At 33.4% G+C, this 17654-nt stretch overlaps 2 protein-coding genes across 3 annotated transcripts; one reads left to right on the top strand and one right to left on the bottom strand.

Moving 5' to 3' along the window:
* Positions 1 to 3: 3 nt before the first annotated feature.
* Positions 4 to 4824, top strand: LOC135684019 (mediator of RNA polymerase II transcription subunit 19-A). Of its 2 annotated transcripts, none has more exons than XM_065199464.2 (8): positions 4 to 190; positions 1197 to 1313; positions 1563 to 1596; positions 1885 to 1981; positions 2250 to 2346; positions 3163 to 3191; positions 3787 to 3843; positions 4357 to 4550. In XM_065199464.2, the coding sequence occupies exons 1-8, from the start codon at positions 115 to 117 to the stop codon at positions 4375 to 4377; spliced, it is 528 nt and encodes a 175-aa protein (XP_065055536.2). In that variant the 5' UTR covers positions 4 to 114; the 3' UTR covers positions 4378 to 4550. The 2 variants fall into 2 exon arrangements, with proteins under 2 accessions (XP_065055536.2, XP_065055535.2); XM_065199463.2 differs by lacking the exon at positions 4357 to 4550 and adding an exon at positions 4591 to 4824 and having other exon boundaries at positions 5 to 190.
* Positions 4825 to 4829: 5 nt separating this feature from the next.
* On the bottom strand, positions 4830 to 17648 carry LOC135684015 (lysosomal dipeptide transporter MFSD1). Its single transcript, XM_065199458.2, has 17 exons — positions 17495 to 17648; positions 16174 to 16249; positions 15087 to 15111; positions 14342 to 14445; positions 13768 to 13823; positions 12886 to 13009; positions 12649 to 12671; positions 11553 to 11638; positions 11188 to 11260; positions 10639 to 10721; positions 10176 to 10208; positions 9736 to 9836; positions 8449 to 8557; positions 7834 to 7974; positions 7398 to 7534; positions 6477 to 6579; positions 4830 to 5399 (listed from the first exon to the last, which is right to left on the bottom strand). Exons 1-17 carry the CDS (start codon positions 17577 to 17579, stop codon positions 5238 to 5240), a joined length of 1521 nt encoding a protein of 506 aa, XP_065055530.1. The 5' UTR covers positions 17580 to 17648; the 3' UTR covers positions 4830 to 5237.
* Between the last annotated feature and the right edge of the window lie 6 nt (positions 17649 to 17654).

Raw genomic sequence — 17654 nt, 5'->3', positions numbered from 1 at the left:
CAGAAGCGAGGGCAGTGTTTACTTGAGAAAATGAATGGCGGAAAAGTGGTAGGTTGGTAATTGCGCTGTGAAGGTATCTGTGAAAATGGCCAATGGAGAAACAAAAGAGAAGTCATGAATCAGATGAGACATACACCAGGAGACCACGGAGTTCCTTTTCATTTACTAAGAAGACATCGATTGCAAAGCAGTGCGTTTATAATGCATTCTTTTTAATGATATATGTAGTGAGACGGAACGTAGGAATCTTGTAGCTTATTGCATGCGCTCAGTGGCGGAGGTCGAATTAATCTCATTAAGAAGTAACAGTTTTAGTGATGATTATTGCCAACGCAGGAAAGTTTCCTTTCGTTGATATTCTGAAATGTTTGAAACCCTGATCAGTAAGAAGTAATGTTTTTGCGTTAACGGTATTTTGTTTTGAAACCTAACGTCTAGTTCAACACAGTGCAATTCTGCAGAAGAGTATGGCAACTCTGGACGTGATCTCGCGCTTTCAGGTCATTTTATCTGAGTGTGTTGCATGCATTTTGTTCTACAGATCTTATTATAGCGTAATTGTTTATTTGGAGTATAATTTGTAAGGCCAGCATTTTTCCCCAGATTATTTTCACAGTTTCAACAAATTTATTTTTGGTCCAAACATTTTCATCCAATAATATATAGGCAAGAATTGTGTTCAGTGCCCAGATCAAGTCCTGTATAGACTGGGGAGGGAAAATAAGTGTTTCTCCAGACAGGGGATTTGCCAGTCTACTTATCTACACTAACTAGGGAAAATTAGCTTAAAACACAGACTATTTTTCCCATTTTCACAATAGTGGAAGTTTGATTCCCCAGCTGAAGTCCCTTTAAAATTGCTATGCCCATCAGAGGTCTATGGCATAGCATACATGGCTTCAAGCCTGGCCTATAAATCTGTCCAGTTCGGAGCATAGAAATTTTTTAGCATAGACTGCCTATCTAAGAACATATTTTCCCCATTTTGCCATTTTTACCATACACAAAAGATTTCAGGAATTTTGAAATCTTATTGTTTGAGCTAGAGTAAGAGGCACCATAGTTGAATTTGCTGTTTTTTACATCTTTTAATGATCTCTCCAACTTAATTTATTTTTGTAGTCCAATTGTCTTGTACTTTATCAATTATACATACTTTATGTTTTAAAAAATTTTATGATACATTTCTCTTCAAGCATCACAAGATATGAGAGATAACAAAAATGTTGTAAGGGGGCTAGAGAGCGTATATGGAAAAACAAATAATGAGGAGCTGCAAGAGAGATTAAGCAGTTTCCTTCCACATTTACCAGGTTTGTGGGTTTACTTTGCATCAAGGTGTACACCACTTTGATTGTATATTTGTGCCATTGTACAAATAAATGCCAATAAGGCTTTGTTTTCTTTGGCTTTTATTCAAAAATACACCTTTCTTAAGACTGTTTTTTCTGTAATTGAATAATATGATATAAAAAGGTCTTAGCATTATGTCTAAAGTTTAGCATTTTTTGTTACATTTTAACAATTTTGCAGTCAAAAAGCTAATTATATTTATCTTTTAGGTTACATTGACGCACCAGGAACAACTAGTGATAGGTAAAGACACTTTTTCAGTTTATAAAATTTTGCTGGATGTAACAGCTTGTGAAGCAGTTTTATCATAGTGTTTATCTTGCATCCACATTTGCCAGCCAAAAATTAAGCTAGCAAGATACCCCATCTATGTACCTTTTTCAAAATTCTAAATAGATGTGATGCATATGGAGGCTTTGTAACTTGGACATGTTTAATGCATTATTGTGTAAATTTTATAGTCTCTTGTTGATTTTGATTTTCATCATTTTTTATCATATCAAACAATTTAACAGTCATATTTATTTATAGCTTGTATGGACTGATAGAAAAACCCCCAATTGGTGGAAGAGAGCTGGCCCCTCTATCGGATTCATCTCTTATGAGTTTCAGGCTTATGCCAGGATCTGTAAGTTTGACAATGCCTATGATCGGCTTAAATGACAATGCCTTCTCAATTACCAGTAACTTAGTTGACCTGCCTTTTATTATTGTACTTTAAAATTGCCAGGGGGGATTATATTAGCTGGGGTAAATTCAGTTACTATGTGTTTAGTTCTTGTTTAAAGCAATCCACACATTCTAAACTTCTTATTGCAAAGCATTGATTAGCTACTTCCTGGAATTATATTACATTATTATTTTGTCATTATTGAATTTGAAGTTTTTTTCACAAGGTACCAGAAAAGTTTAAATTTATGAATCATCCACCTGAAAAGAAGAAAAAACACAAGAAACATAAAATACAAGAGGATGGGGGTGAAATAAATTCAGGTTAAATTTTTATGCTATTTACTTCAGTCTTTTCTGCGTTTCTAATTTATGTTTATAATAACCATCTTTAGAAAATTACCAGGTTGCTTAATATGTTTAAAAGAACTGTTTCAAATCATCTTAGGTATACATCTTAGGTATAAGTTTTTGGTATGTTGAAATTTTGGCAACTGGTTAATGTTTGTTCAAACCTTATTAGCTGGGACAATTTTTTACACATTGGGCATTTGGTCATTTATCCATATTTTTTAGGACACCGTGTGTTGGAGAGAGGTACTGCATAATGAACATGCACTTTCTGATGATAATTATAATAAGGGATAATTATTGCCTTTTGCTGGAAACTGAAAGCAAATGTGGACCAAACCTAATTGAAAACAAAGTGATGAGCCCTTTCCCAAGGCAAAGTGACAATTTTGATCTATTCATGATCTATTTTTGGCATCAAATTTGATTGTTCTCAGCTATGCATGTCGATAGAACCTATTGATTGCGCTCTTTAACAATAGTTTGAAAATTGATAAAATGGTCACTTTGCCTTTGTAAATGGAATACAGAACACAAAAGTTGGCAAAGCAGAAATGGCTAGAAACCGTAACAAAAACATAATAGAAATGTATGAGCAACAGCTCATTTACCTTGTCAAGGCTTGTTCTTGTCAAAGGTGGTCTTGTTTCAGACAACTAAGCTCATTCCACCGAAAATTTGGATGCGAAAAGGGAGGTAAATCAAGGGGTTTTAGTTAGACTATCTTAGTTCCTTATTTTATCTTGATTGTATGTTAGAAGTAATGATCAATATTTAACACTGTTACAGGTGACCCAGCTGAAAGAAAGCATAAAAAGGTAAAAAAGCATTTTTTTTTGATGCACAAAACTTCATTGATTTTTGGAATCATATCACAGATAGAATAAATTTTTTTCCAAAAAATAGTTGCATTTAATCTGAATATCAAAATACAGTAAGACCCTGCAAACAAGAATCTACTTGTCTAAAGAACAGACTGACTAGGTTCTTTTCAATGTGGTACTTATGATATTTACAGAGTGTGGTTCTTATCGCAAGGACAATAACAACTATAGATAAAAGAAACTAGATTTGAGAATGGCTTGAAACTGAATTTCAAATTGTAGAGGATATGGTATTTTGTTGGGGAGAAACCAATTCAATCACAATTAAATAAAATTACATGGCTCTGAATATCAATTAATCAAACCACAGTGACGACTTGAAATCTATACTTTCAGACTTTGAGAATTTCATGTTTTATTTAATATGATGTACAATCTTATAAGAACATGAAAAGAAATCAGTCTGTTTTTGGTTCTTATCATTGGGTGTTATTTTCCACAAAATCAGTCTGTAGGTTCTTATTTTCCTATGTTCTTGTTTGCGGGGTTTTACTGTATACTTACTTATGCCTATATACAATTTTCATAGAAAAAGAAAGAAGAGGGTGAGAAAAAGAAGAAGAAGAAAGACAAGAAGAAGAAAAAAGTAAATAGTTCTATACTTACAATTTGTAATAATTTACAATTTACTTTGTAGAACAGGATGGTAATAAGTTGCTTCTTTGAGTTTCAGACATACTGTTAACAACAGGCAACTGCTATGAAATCAGGAAACTATCAAGAATTCATCAGAAAACTTAGCCCCCTTCACTCGATACCAGATTTTCACTATGTACTGGCTTCACTTCTGTTCACATGGCAACATCACACTTCAACGCTAAAATTTATTGTCTCCGAAAAATATATAGTCTTGAAGCAGTTGCATAGCAAAGTGATATTATTTGTCATTTTGATCTTTTTCTGGTAAAATGCATTCTTTGATTAAATATATTTCTCTCAAAATTCCTCTTAACATAATTATTGTATGATTAGTGTGCATGTTTCAAATATTTGTCACTTTAATATCAGCCCTTTAAAATGACAAGGCAAAAGATGTTTCCCCATTTATCTTAGCAAAATAACATTTCAGAATTTATAATGCTGTTTATAATTTATAAAGATAGAGCAAAGGCCGCCATAGAAAAAAGATACACTATGCAATTTGTCATGTCTTGATCAAATGAGAAATCAAAGATGCAGATATTTTGAAATGTTTGCACCAGCTGCATCTTTAGCTATGTAAACGTTTTATCAAAACTGACTTGAAATCAGTAAATGTAGTTTAGAAATTAACTGTTCATTATTGGCATCTGTTTTGAATCCTATTAACTTTGAAAATTTTTAACTTTTCTAGAAAGGGGCAGATGGAACACAGGGGAATGTCTGAAATCCATGCCATTTTAAAACCCATTCATCCATGTTGGAGATTATGCTTTAGAAGAAGATTGGTAAAATATCTCGGCACTCAATGATGCTGAATGAATAAGAACCATCCAGCTATAATAGCTGAATGAATAGTGCTATTTTTCAAGTAAATTGTTGTTTATAATGTAATGTAAATAAACCTCATCATTCAAAAAGCATTAAAGAGTTTTTTCTTTGTAGCAACAATTTTATTTCTACTGCATTCATTTAATTACATCAGAGTTGCTGAAAGCTGTTAGAATTTGGTACAAATAATCATCAAAAACAAATAATTACATCAATTTGACACTGATTTACAATCAGAAAAAGTATTTTAATGTTTAGATTTGAAGGGGTTGTACTTAAAGATATGCTGATCTTGATGATATAAAAGAGAGAGTCATTTTACACATACTTTTGTAAAATTACACGACATACAAAACAACAACAAGCTCATAGGCTACGGAAATAACAAAGCATGAATAGCACATAAGTAACAAATGTGTTTATTAAAATTATCTTTTATTGATTGAGCTAAACAACTGTCTCAACAAATTCAAAATATCCTTTTGCTCATTGACAAGGTACTTCAACCTTTCAGTTAATTCCTTGGTTTAGTGATGAAGATGAGCTAAATCTTTCCTGGTATTCCGCACGGATGAGTGATTCTGATTCACTCACATGTCCAGCTACATTTGTTTGCGCTTTCTTTTTTGAAAGTTTGCGCTTTCGTTTTGAAGTCTTGTTCAATATGCCACCCTGAAAGTGAAACATCTTGTTAAAATTTTTACTTGAAAAAATTAAAAGTTGCTTCAGCTGGAAAATTGCAAAGAAAAAGGTTGACAACAAATTGAGCTTGTGCTTATGTTGGATGTTGCTGGTCCTTTCCAATGGGAATTATGTGAAGAGCTATTCATGGTCCTTACTCTTTGAGCCTGCATATAAATTTCTGCTTTGGTTTTGGTTACTTCCTGACATTTGCTTTTTATACCAATTTAAAATTCTGCAGCCTTCATTATTTAAATACAAAATCAAATCAAAATAAGATTTGAAAATGAAAAGTATTCAAGGGGGTGGTGCATCATTTCCTAATCTGCTCTCTGAAATCAAGTGTGATTAGTAAAAGTGGAGTGTGCTCTCTCTTTAAGATAATTTGGAAAACACGCTATTGATAATGAAATTTTAATAGGCTGGCAAATACAGTTTTGGTAAAGATCTGCTTTCAAATAGACAAACATTATTAGCAGGGGGCTTCATTATTAGTAAGGAGCTTTTTAGAAAAAGTCTGTTGGAAACCAGCAATGGCGATGTTTAAGGAATAAAATGCACCATGACAAGTTGTCATACAAGGAATGTTTTACAGACAAGGGCAGATCCTTTGACAGATAGGTAAAAGTTGATGTAAGACTGATATTAGCAGTCCGCTTGAAGGATGGAAAGAAAAAATCCCCCTAAGGGCTGGCATGCCCATAGATCTCAGATGACTAACCCTTAACTATAAAGATATACAAATTTTACGAAGATGAAATAACAGAATCAAGCCAGATGGAATAGGAAGACCTTTTCCGACAATTTTAAAGCAATGTTAAATATTTTCCAGTTTGTTACGCATGCCTTGTTAAGGGAATGAAACATTCCCTTAAAGTTAGAGAAGTGGCCTATGCCAAAGCAGTTTTAATATAATTACTATTCTATGATGTCATGGTTTCATATCTAAGTCAGCATTACTAGATGATCAAATTTGCCTGATGACTGCAAAATTTTCTTCAAAAAGTTGAGATGAATAGAATTTGAATTGATAAACAATGAATAAGACTTGAATTCCAATAAACATACTCTTTTCCAGTCGACAAGATTCAAACTTATAGACAAAATAACACACAATAGTGTGTTGGCCAGCAGGAAAAGCATGACAAACTTCCAACGATGGGGACTATGCCTAAAAAGAAAAAAAGGGTTTAAGATGGTGGTGGAGAGTGGCTATCAGTCTAAATGGAAACACAATTAAAAAGCAAAGGGGAAAAGGGTTACAGAGATGACCCCTAATTATATAACTTCATACAATATATACTCATTTTTAAAGACAAACAATAAAACTGTTTTTTATACAAAATAAAACTTAACAGCAAGGAAATTATTTAGGATATAACTTGCAGGGTCACTTTACAAGGTTAAGCTGAATGTGGAATTCACTTTCAATGTGTTAACTAATAGAAAGAGTTTTATTAAAGGAAAAGTCCTTTGTGGCATTAAAGTATGATCAAATAGACAGGAAGAAATTAGCCTGAAAATCTCCCCAGTCTCTGCTTTTTGCTAAAAGAAAGAGGTAGCTTTTGTGTCTTATGCTTTATCAATTCAATATGTTCATTATACTAGATAGTTACATCAAACTATATGTTTCACATATTGTTTTTCCTTATCTCAGAGTTTCCAATTTATTCTAATTTCAGATTTTACGCATGGCTTGCATTTGCATTCTTGCATATCCATTATTCAAGTTTTACCACAATTTAGAAAAAGCCAACAGAAGTGGACGAAACAAGCAACCCTGTATAACCCCCAACTATCATGACATTGCAATCGGGCTGTCATTCTTGAAATCTTCAGAACCATGAAGCACCTCTTTAAACGAGTAACTCATAATTTAGGGATTACATTCTTGACAGAAAAGTGAAAACTAGCTAAAACACATTTAGTTTAAGTAACACAATCAAACAAAAAAGTTAATTGAGAGTAGCAAAATTGATATTTTCATACTTCCATTTGTCAAGGATGCCACCTATGGCAAAATTGCACAAGCCAATGCCAATCATTTGAATTGATGTCATGATTCCTAATGCCGTTCCCAATGAAGCCTGGTCAACTACTAGAGGCACAGAAGGCCACAGGCTTGCCTGCAAAACAGTACAGGAACAAAAAAAATTGAATCTCTGATGAACAGTTAAGTTCTTATATTACAATTTACTTATACCTATTAAAATTAAAGAAATTATTTCGCAAAACAGAGATTGATTGTCAAGCTTTCAAAACATGCTACACCAAGAGAGGATAAAAGGGGGAACAAGCACAATGCTGCTAGTAAAAAATTCAAACATGCGAAAAACAAAGAGGTCTGTCATGAGAAATCCAAACAGAAGTTAAGTTGTTACCAGTATCATTTAAAAGATCAATAGAAAAAATACTGGGGACTTACCGCAGCAACAGAATAGGTAAATCCAAGCCAAAGCATGGCAATGAGTGGATTAACCTTATTAGTGAAAGACAATATTCCAAAGACAGGTATTGTCAAGACAGAACATCCAGTTGCTAAAGCACCACGCATGCCAAAATGGTCCTGTTAAATAAAAAGGGATTTTTTTTACGATTCAAACCAGGCTGATAATGATTTAATTTTGTACACACCAAAAAATGTCAGCAATGGAAGACATTGTCTACGGATTACAAGAGATGGTCTTTGAATTACAAAAGAGCTTGAAAATAATAATTGTGAAAGAAGGGTATTAACTTGGGGACTTCCTAAGAAGAAAGTTTTTACAAAAAATATATATAACAATAGTTGAGGAAGAATGACACACTATAAATGAAATGGTAAACTACTTTTTCTGGCTGAATGAGCTTCAATGAGATGGCCAGTAACTAAATATTTGCAGTCTGCAGACAAAGTCTTTTGATGAATCAATCAATTGCAAATTTTCTTATCAAAAAAATGCTTGATTAACAGCATGTTCAGTCATATAACCTTTGAACTTTGCAACTGGTTTCCTGACTAAAACGTTTTAACCTTAAGACAATGAGGTTCTTCGCTTACAATGACAAAGCCCATGCCAGGGGAGAGCACCATTGATACATCATAAACAGCTCCAGCTATGTAAGCAGCTCGTTCTTTGTTATAACCATACTTCTCTTGCATGAAATCGCTTAAAAAGAAAATTAAAAGTCTATGTTGTAATGTAAATGCAATGAATTGTGATCCACTGTACTTGTACCAAAGGTGGCTGGCTTGCACAAAGCTATAATCACTACCAAAAGTCTTGAACATTAACATCAGTTTTCAAAGGCAAATTCAGCCAACCACCTCATCCCCTAGGAAAAAATGTTGATCTACTATAAATAAAAGAGGTTATGGAGTATATGTTTTTGTGGTTTATATGATATTTTTCTACAACATTGTTTTTGGGGAACACAAAAGAACAAATGAAAAACTGAAAAGCAAATTGCTAAGTGCTGGGTGCTTTATACAATTGTGTGGCAGTGATTGTAGATACGAAACAGTAAGACGTGGATAAATCTGAGAAGGTTACAGATTCGTTGTGAGCTGAACTGTATAATCATGACGCTAATATTGCTGATTATGATTAAACAAAGCTTTCTTGTTTCATTTTGCTTCAGCGAATTGCAACATTGATACGATGAAAGTTAGAGTTTCATTGGGAACGGAAATAGATTGAAAAGTCGAGAGCATTTGAACACCCCCACTCGACAACACCCAACACTGGTCGACAATGCTAAAAAAATCGAGAGTAGTCGAATGAAATGTAAAGAGCGTTTAAAAAAAGGCTTAACAAATATTCCATAACAAACAAAGGAGAAGGAGGTCTTTTCTCCACTCTGACTCTTAACCAAGTGAGGGGTTAGAAGGCAACGATTAGTTTAAAAGAAAAAACAAAACTCCTACTCTTATGCTTGTTTATCCGCACCTGGATGTTAATTTAAGCTTACAGTAACAAAGCCCTTGCTAGGGGAGAGCTTCTGGTATTTCTAATATGAGGAAATATTTATATCGGATATTTATATTGCAATTAAATGGTGACGCTCATTCGCGCAGTTTTGAAATCTGATACTACACAAGGTTTATTTTCTTAAACCTCAAGCAAAATATCTCTCTTTAATGAAACTTCAATGTTTATTCAAAGAATCTAATCTTTATATCGAAATATACTCGATATACAACATATGATTTCGGAAGAATCTAATCCCTCTACAGTGCATTTAATCAAAAAGTTTTTAAAAAATGTCCTTCTCGTTCCCATTGTACGGTCAATTGCATAGAGAGATTTTGGGATTGTCTTTGAGATTAAAAAAAGTTGGTACTGACCTTGCATCTGCAACAAACGGAAACACACCATTATAGAAGAACATTGTTGCAAATGCGAGCAGCCAAAATTGAAGCCGAAAGTATTTGATGTCACTGAATCGCTGCAAAGCAAAACATGTTTAAACAATTTACTAAAAGGAAACTATTCCACTTAAACACGTGCAGTTTATACTTTAATTGATTGGACTATCCGAGGATTGCAATGTATATCGAACGCCATTGATATGAGATATTAAAGATATATTTACTCTGTAACAGGGGCGGACACTTAATCAAATATTGGGGGGGGGGGCAAGCCTATGTTTTAATAAGATGACGTCACATTTCCCATTGTTTTAGAACAAAAGACCATTGTCCTCCAAAGTATTGGGGGGGCGGTCGCCCCCCCGCCCCCCCAAGTGTCCGCCACTGCTCTGTAACATACTACAACGATCACTTACCATCTTCTTGGAATTGCGCTTTATATCTTCTTCCTAAAAGCCAAGTAAGTACGGTTGAGAGGTAGATGAATTCAAAAAATAGCTTGCCTTAACAATTGCACTGTCCGAGTCTGACATTTCCATGTCATTTAAATCAACAGCAAGAAGTTCAATGAAGACTGCTGCTAATTAATCCGTTGAAAAGTGTTTCATGTTATATAAAAGTTGGTGCAGTCAAAAGGACATAGGAAAACATGTAAACGAAACTTCAATTGTTAGTTTGTCCCTACCCATATACCCTCTAGTAGCCATTTTGATATGTACCTATATACACTTACGCGACAAAAGAATTAGCACAATAAATAAAAATGGCAGCTCCGAAACTACCATTCTAACATTTTGAAATTCAGTCATATATCCCCTTGCCACGGTGAAATGTACCTATATAATACATTCTGCCTACTGTGGAAAATGACGTTTTTACCTGATTCAAGTCTTTGACGCCTCTTCTGTCAAGCGAGATGACAATAAGGCCAGCCAGAAAACTAGCAGCACATAATACCGCGCCTGGAAAGAAGATAACTCAGAAAATGACAGATTTCGAGTGCATACAACAAAGCTACAAATATAAAAACAAACAGTTTTATGTCTCCTCAAACTGGGTGAATACGATTTAAGCAAGTTTTTTATGCTATAACAGAGAAAGGCAGTGTAATCACGGTATATATTTGAATTGTTGATGCATCTCATTTCTAGTTTGCTATAACGTTATGTAAAAGATAGAATTGATTTATTTTGCTCGACATAGTAAAGTAAAAGCCCTCGTTACTTTGACAATCGATTTTGCACATTTTTTACAAACTTTTTGCAGATATTTTAAGATCTTTTTTTTAAAAATCAAGATATCGAGTGTTTATTTTCATTAGGTAGCAACTAACAATTGCAACCTTGTTTTGTGAAATGAAATATGATGAGATTTAGATAATGAAAAATGATGAGATTCAGATAATGAAATATGATGAGAAATAAATACCTCCCCATAAGGTAGCTTTAAAACCATGGCGCTCATTGAATGATTCAGTCAGCAAAAAATTAAGAACACTTCCCTGAAATGGGTCAAAAAAGATTTTGTACAAAATAATGCTTTAATAATTCTTGTGGTTCTATAAAGAAGCTTAAGGAACATACTTTAATGCTTAAAGAATTACGTTAAATAATTTAAAAAGCACTTCAAATATATTGGAATTATGAAGTCACAAGATATCTAAAAAATGATACTAGAATATAGCAGTTACATGTGTTACAATGCTCGCACTATTTCGAGCCAAAATATTAATTCAAAGGTATAGCATCAGAGAAAAAGCGTTACGTTTTCATTTATACATATATTGGAGTTACCAGGCGGGAGAACGCAAGGGTGCAACCAAAAGCAAATGCCAGCTCTTTGCCCTCGAACCAAAATGCTGATATTCGATTTTGAACGACTAGTGAATAAAAAATTTAAGATGGGTATTATTTTGAAAAAACCATAATGAAGTGAGCATTAAAGTTTCTCAGGATGTATAACAAAATGCAGTTCAAAATCTTTATTTACATGTTGAAAAATGTACTTTTCGCGTGGTCTGTTGGCTATAAGATTCGAGTGACTACGGTATCAGCAACAAATAGATGAAATTCAGACATTTTAGAAATAACATCATGTCATTAATACAAATAAATAAGAAAGAACCTAGCACGGTTTATTGAGGTACAGCATATTTAATGACATGGTGTTCACAACCTAAATATACGGAGATTTTGGGCTTTCGCTTGTATTATAATACTAGGTTTATGCTTTGGTGCATAAAACAAAACTAGTCGGTTCTAAATTGCTATTCTGACTTATGCTTAATCGATCATCCAGCAGTTGTTTTAGATTTATAACTGTCAACTATCAAGCAACTGGAACACGGGAACGACTGGGTTTACAAAACAAGTTACTGTGACTAATGGAATCAAATGGCTCATCAACATTTTGACAAAATCCATATATAAAGAAATGTCTCGATTGAGTAGCATTATCAACGTATAAAAGATATTCATTGAAATATTTCTGGATGTTGGCCAGGAATTGCAGCAGTATTTCAACATGCCGAGGTCTGCCTTTATTTAATTGGCTTTCAAGAAATATCCGACAAATGGGCTGATATTTTGCAAATCAAATTATTGCTGAAGGGTTTGGAGAACTAAAAAGATATTCACACGAGAAAAGATCTACCAAAAATTTAGACAATATTGAATACTCAGTAAACTAATTTAAAGGAACATTCAAAAGGATATTTCTAGGTCCTCTAAAAATAAGGCAACAATAATGGATAACTTACCGAAAAGCGACAACAAAAAATATTCCTAAAGGCTGTCTTTTCAATCAAAGCCCCCCCCCCCCCCCATAACAAATATAAAGTGGAATAATGAAGAGATCCAAATAAGCCTAGGCCAATACAAAAATACTTACTTGTTAAAGAGCCATTACCAGCCCTGTAAAAAATTTGAAGTGCTTTAAATGGAACTTTACAACATTGAAACAAAATAACTACCATGACATTTTTGCTTTAAAAAAACTAAAAATGGGTTTTCCAACATTGGTAAAAGGTAAAAATAGGTAAAAATGATCCCTAACTTGAATGTTTTGACGATTTATTGCACAGCATTAGAAATTAAATCTAGGTAAATTAAAACATAAGGTTCTTACCCAAACAACAGGCGTCCAACCATAAACACGGCAAACATATGGTTAGTGTTATTTTTCAAGAAATATCCTGCAGCAAACGTTGATGATCCAAGGACACAGAGTGTTGAAAACAGCAAGATTGCAACTGCAAAAATACGTTGTTCATTTATCAGTCACTAGAAAGCTAAAGAGTTTTCTGTGTTGCGATTTGATGCAAAGGAACGATTTATATAAAAAGTCATTTGCATTTTTCTAGCTGCATCTTGCAGATAAGGCCCTTAATTGGAAACTGCATCACATCTGAAAAAGACGGCACAAGAGTTCTTTACCTTACCAGCCAATAAAGTGAATGAATGACAGGAAGATTTTGAAAAAAGCTTAAGCGGTAAGAAAGGGCTAAATGTGAACTTCTCTTACCGTATTGCTCGAATAACCCCCTAACCAGACAAAATTTTTACATTTTAGGCTCGATTCCGCAGTTCTGCCTCAATGAAGTTAATAATATTCGAACAAGATCCATACTATGCCCCCTTAACGTTTAGCACTGACCACGCCAATGATGAGAAAACTATGGTTAAATATATGAATTTATGCTGATGATGGATCATTTCAGCAGTCAAAAACTTAATGAATGGAGACAAGGAAGCATTCTTCATTTTCATGAATCATTAAAAAAATCCAAAAGTTGTCAAAACACGAACAAAATGATTACTGCTGAGAAGTGATTGCCAAAATGTTTCCCCAAAAAAACCATTAGTCATTTAGCCACATTGACTGCATGTATCTTTCAACAACACCAAATTTTTTAGAATTCAAACTTATCATCTTAAAAAAATTCACTTATTGACATTATGCACAGTGAAATAATAACAAGGGAAGAATAACAGAATTTTTAATGACAACCTCTATTTCCAAGTTTATCAAGAAGAAATCCAGATGCAACTACAATTAATGCATTCCTGAAAGAAAATGGAAAAAGCTAACGTAGCATAATATCATTCTTTTTGTTTTTGTAAAATTTAAGTGAGATCATCATAAATGGAGAAATCAGAGCATTGTTAAATGTTGTTAAAATGTCTTTGTTGCACAAGATCCTATTTCCCTGCACCAGAAATATTTTACTATATTTTACTAAAAATATTTAAAATATTTTACTAAAAATATTTTAAATATTTTACTAAAAATATTTTAATAAAAATATTTTAGCCTTTACAGAGTAAGAATTATTTTCAGAAATGGAGATTAACTATCGTATTTGCTATACAGCAAAGCAGTGTACCCCAATGCAAAGTGATATTTTGAACGTTTAACTGCTACCTAAATTGTTTGGATGAACAATGATAATGTTGAAGATTTTTATACATAAATGTAAATAAGAGGATACTCAGAGCTCAGGAGTCAAATGAATATTTATGTAGACAAAGAGATGTTTATATCTACTTGAAAAAAACTACTGACAAAGACAAAAACTACTTACATAAAAGCATACACAGTATACAGGAGGTTATACTGGGTCTGAGACAAGCCAAGCCCTTCAATGCAGACTGTCTTGTTGTTTTTTACTGTACAGTTATTGAGCGGCTATGATTGAGGAACAATATATTGTACTCTAATTGATGGTTTTCAATAGTGTACAGTTTTATATAGATGGGGCAGAAAATAAAAAAATACATATGAGTGCAGCATTTATTTCACAAAAAATAGCTGAAGAAGCATTTTGCTTTATATCACAAAATTTGTTAACATATGACACATCACATCTCAAATTTACTGAGATCCAACTTAAACATTTAACAAATTTTCCATTTTCTAAAGCCAAGAGAAATCTGCACCATGCTAGCCTTCTCTAACCCCAGCTTTCATATATTTAACAATTTATGTAATATTTCTACTCAACATTCCCCAGTGCAAATGCTAAAGCACCTTAAATCTTGTCAATAGGCATACTGAGATTAGAACTGAAAACAAAAAGACTACTTTTCTAATTCAAAACCTATTTGCAAATATATTACTAGAAATATGATATAAACCAATTGGCTGCTAACAAGTCAATTCTCCTTTGTTGTCAATATAGCAAAAGTGCAATAGAAGTGTGCCAAAAAGTCTGCCAGAACTTATTCTAAATGATTTTGTTGTCATCAAAATCTAAACAAGAAGCTGTTGATCAAGAAAGCTTTGAAATATGTTATAAGATTAATATGAAATATAAAATTTACACTCACAGCAACAATTCTGTCTTGCAATACACTAAAATATATATGAAAACAACAAATGAAAATAAAAATTGAAGAATGAAGAAATTATCATAGAAAAATGATGGTGTTTTAATAAAAACAGTGTTAAAATAGTGCCATCACAGTGCTTTCAGGAAGGAAAAACAAGGCTCTGAAAAAACAGCATGGCAAGAAAATGAGGAATGTTAAATATTAACTACAATGAGAATATTTCATATCACATTATTAGGACTTTTTGTATTTATCTTGGTAAATAAGCAGGATAATATGCAGTCTTTTTAGATTGATAGTTGAATTTCAGTGACTTTGAATTTTGGATTTCCAAAAACAATGTAGCTCTGGTGGTTCAAAAAGAGAGTGATCTAAATCAGGTAGTTATAACATGCACTTCTGCATGACAGAGAAGTGATATACACTTTCACAGAATGGAGGCTTTTTTCTGCCACTGGTTTTTGATCCAAAAGTGGACTGGAACAAACCAATTGGAACAGACTTGTCCTACTACTGGACTCTTTAGTCATTCGTGCCATAAAAACAAACAAAGGTTCATGCTACATGTGACTCAAAATCTTCTCTACTTCAACAATACCATTATCGTATTTCATCCAAAAAGCGCCCACCCTAGAAAAGGCACCCCCTCAAAAAGGTACCTCCCCCTGAAAACAAAATATCCAAATTCCCTAAAAAAGGACTGGAAAAACATAATAAGAATAATACTATTTTGTAATTTAATACTAAAACTTTAAATGAAGTATGGGTTCTTTTTATACATAACTCAAAATGTGTGAATTCAGTTTTTGGTTTTAGCAGTTCATCATTTAAAATGTTTGCTTGTCTCGCATCCATCACAATAGTTTCAAACTTTCTAGAAACAGCTAGACAATTTTCATGCTTACATTTCCCTGTTCAACCTTTAAATAGTTATCTGATGACAAACTAACCAAGTAAAATGAAAAAAAAATTTGAAAGCTCTAACATGCACCCCCCCCCCCTTTGAAAAGGTGCCCTCTCAAAGCCATCAAAATTTAAAAAGGAAATAAAATATATTAGCATACAAACATCTTGTTTTACTCACCTTGGCATATCAAAACAGAAGTAAGGTCCAAATGTAAGCAAACAGTTGCAAACCAGAATAATGAATCTAAAGTATTCTAAAAAAATGGCAAACAAGACAAAAATGCAATGCAACCAAAATGAATGATATTTACTAGAATAAATATGTATCTATATAGATGCAAAATAAATCTACAAACTGCCTCTGAAACAGCAAATAGCAATCAGTTATAGGTTATAGACTACAAAAGGAGCAGAATGCTTAGTTTAATAATGAATTTTTAAAAGTGGCAATGGATAAGGAATACTGGACCTGTGGCTTGTACCCCAAACTGATAATATTCAAGGGAGTTACACTCCAGGCAAAAGAAAAAAACCAAAGTGTAATACTAGATCAAAAGTTATCGGCACATGAAAGGTGAAACTTGAAACTGATTCTAGTACAAACTAACAAGGGAAGTGGTTTTGTGAAGATGATTAGAATTGCAGTGGCTAAAAATATTGCTTTTACCAGTTATGTTCATCAGAATAAATTGTATTAAAAATGTTTTTGTCTGGGCCTGCTGTGGCACAAAACATACTACTTAAGTCTGTAGAGCAGTTCTCAACAAGATCCTGTGTGCAAGAGCAAACAAAAATATGTGCATGTGTGCAAGAGTGCTAACAAAGTGTGCAATGTGTGCAAACTATTAAATTTCAGTTAAATGTGTACAGTAAGCTTCTAACAGGCAAATTTCGCCCCAAGAATGGCCCTCGTCATGTGTGTAAGTTTTTTCCTGCAAAAGTGCTTTGTTTTGGGCATTTCACAAAATTTTGACAACACAATATAATTTATCATAGGGTTACAGCATTTTGAAGCATTGAGATATTAAATGACCCCAAGGGCAATTCTACGGTAATATATATAAAATGGTGTGCTCCCTAAATAAAAATTTTCCTATAAAGGAGGAGTGCCCCAAAAATCCCCTACCTCCTATCTTACATACATCAGATATCTTTCTGGTTGCACCCCTTGAAAATAAGTGCCTTGCATAATATTTTTATTCCACCAAAATAAAATTAGAGGGAAGGGAGTGAAATAGGAAAACACTCATTCTGCTCACAAACTAAACATAGCCTAAATGACTTTTTGGTACCTTAAACTTTGAAGATGGCACAAAAAGCAGAAACATAGCAAACTGAAGCACTTTTCTGCCTTCTTTTGGTCGTTTTTGGACATTTATACTCTGAAGAGTTTTGAGCAGGCACTGAAAAGTTGAGTTGGCTTTAACAAAAGTTTTATAACGCCGCGATGCAATGCATTCCCTTATTAACTAAGGCGCAATCGGTAATAACATACTTACTGCTTTGGCCATTGCAACAGCTTTGGTGGGCGTGCTCTGTACTTACGTACTGCTCATCCCCGTGAAAATCTTCATCTTCCTCCATTTCTGGAATTGAATTTGAACTCCAATCTTGTCCTTTTAACCCTGCCTCTCAACAATACGTCCAAAAAGTCCGTTG

This window comes from Rhopilema esculentum, chromosome 7 (genome assembly GCF_057945365.1).
Source record: "Rhopilema esculentum isolate cy_ngs chromosome 7, ASM5794536v1, whole genome shotgun sequence".
NCBI classification, from domain to species: Eukaryota; Metazoa; Cnidaria; class Scyphozoa; order Rhizostomeae; family Rhizostomatidae; genus Rhopilema; species Rhopilema esculentum.
This window is presented reverse-complemented; position numbering and strand designations above follow the sequence as displayed.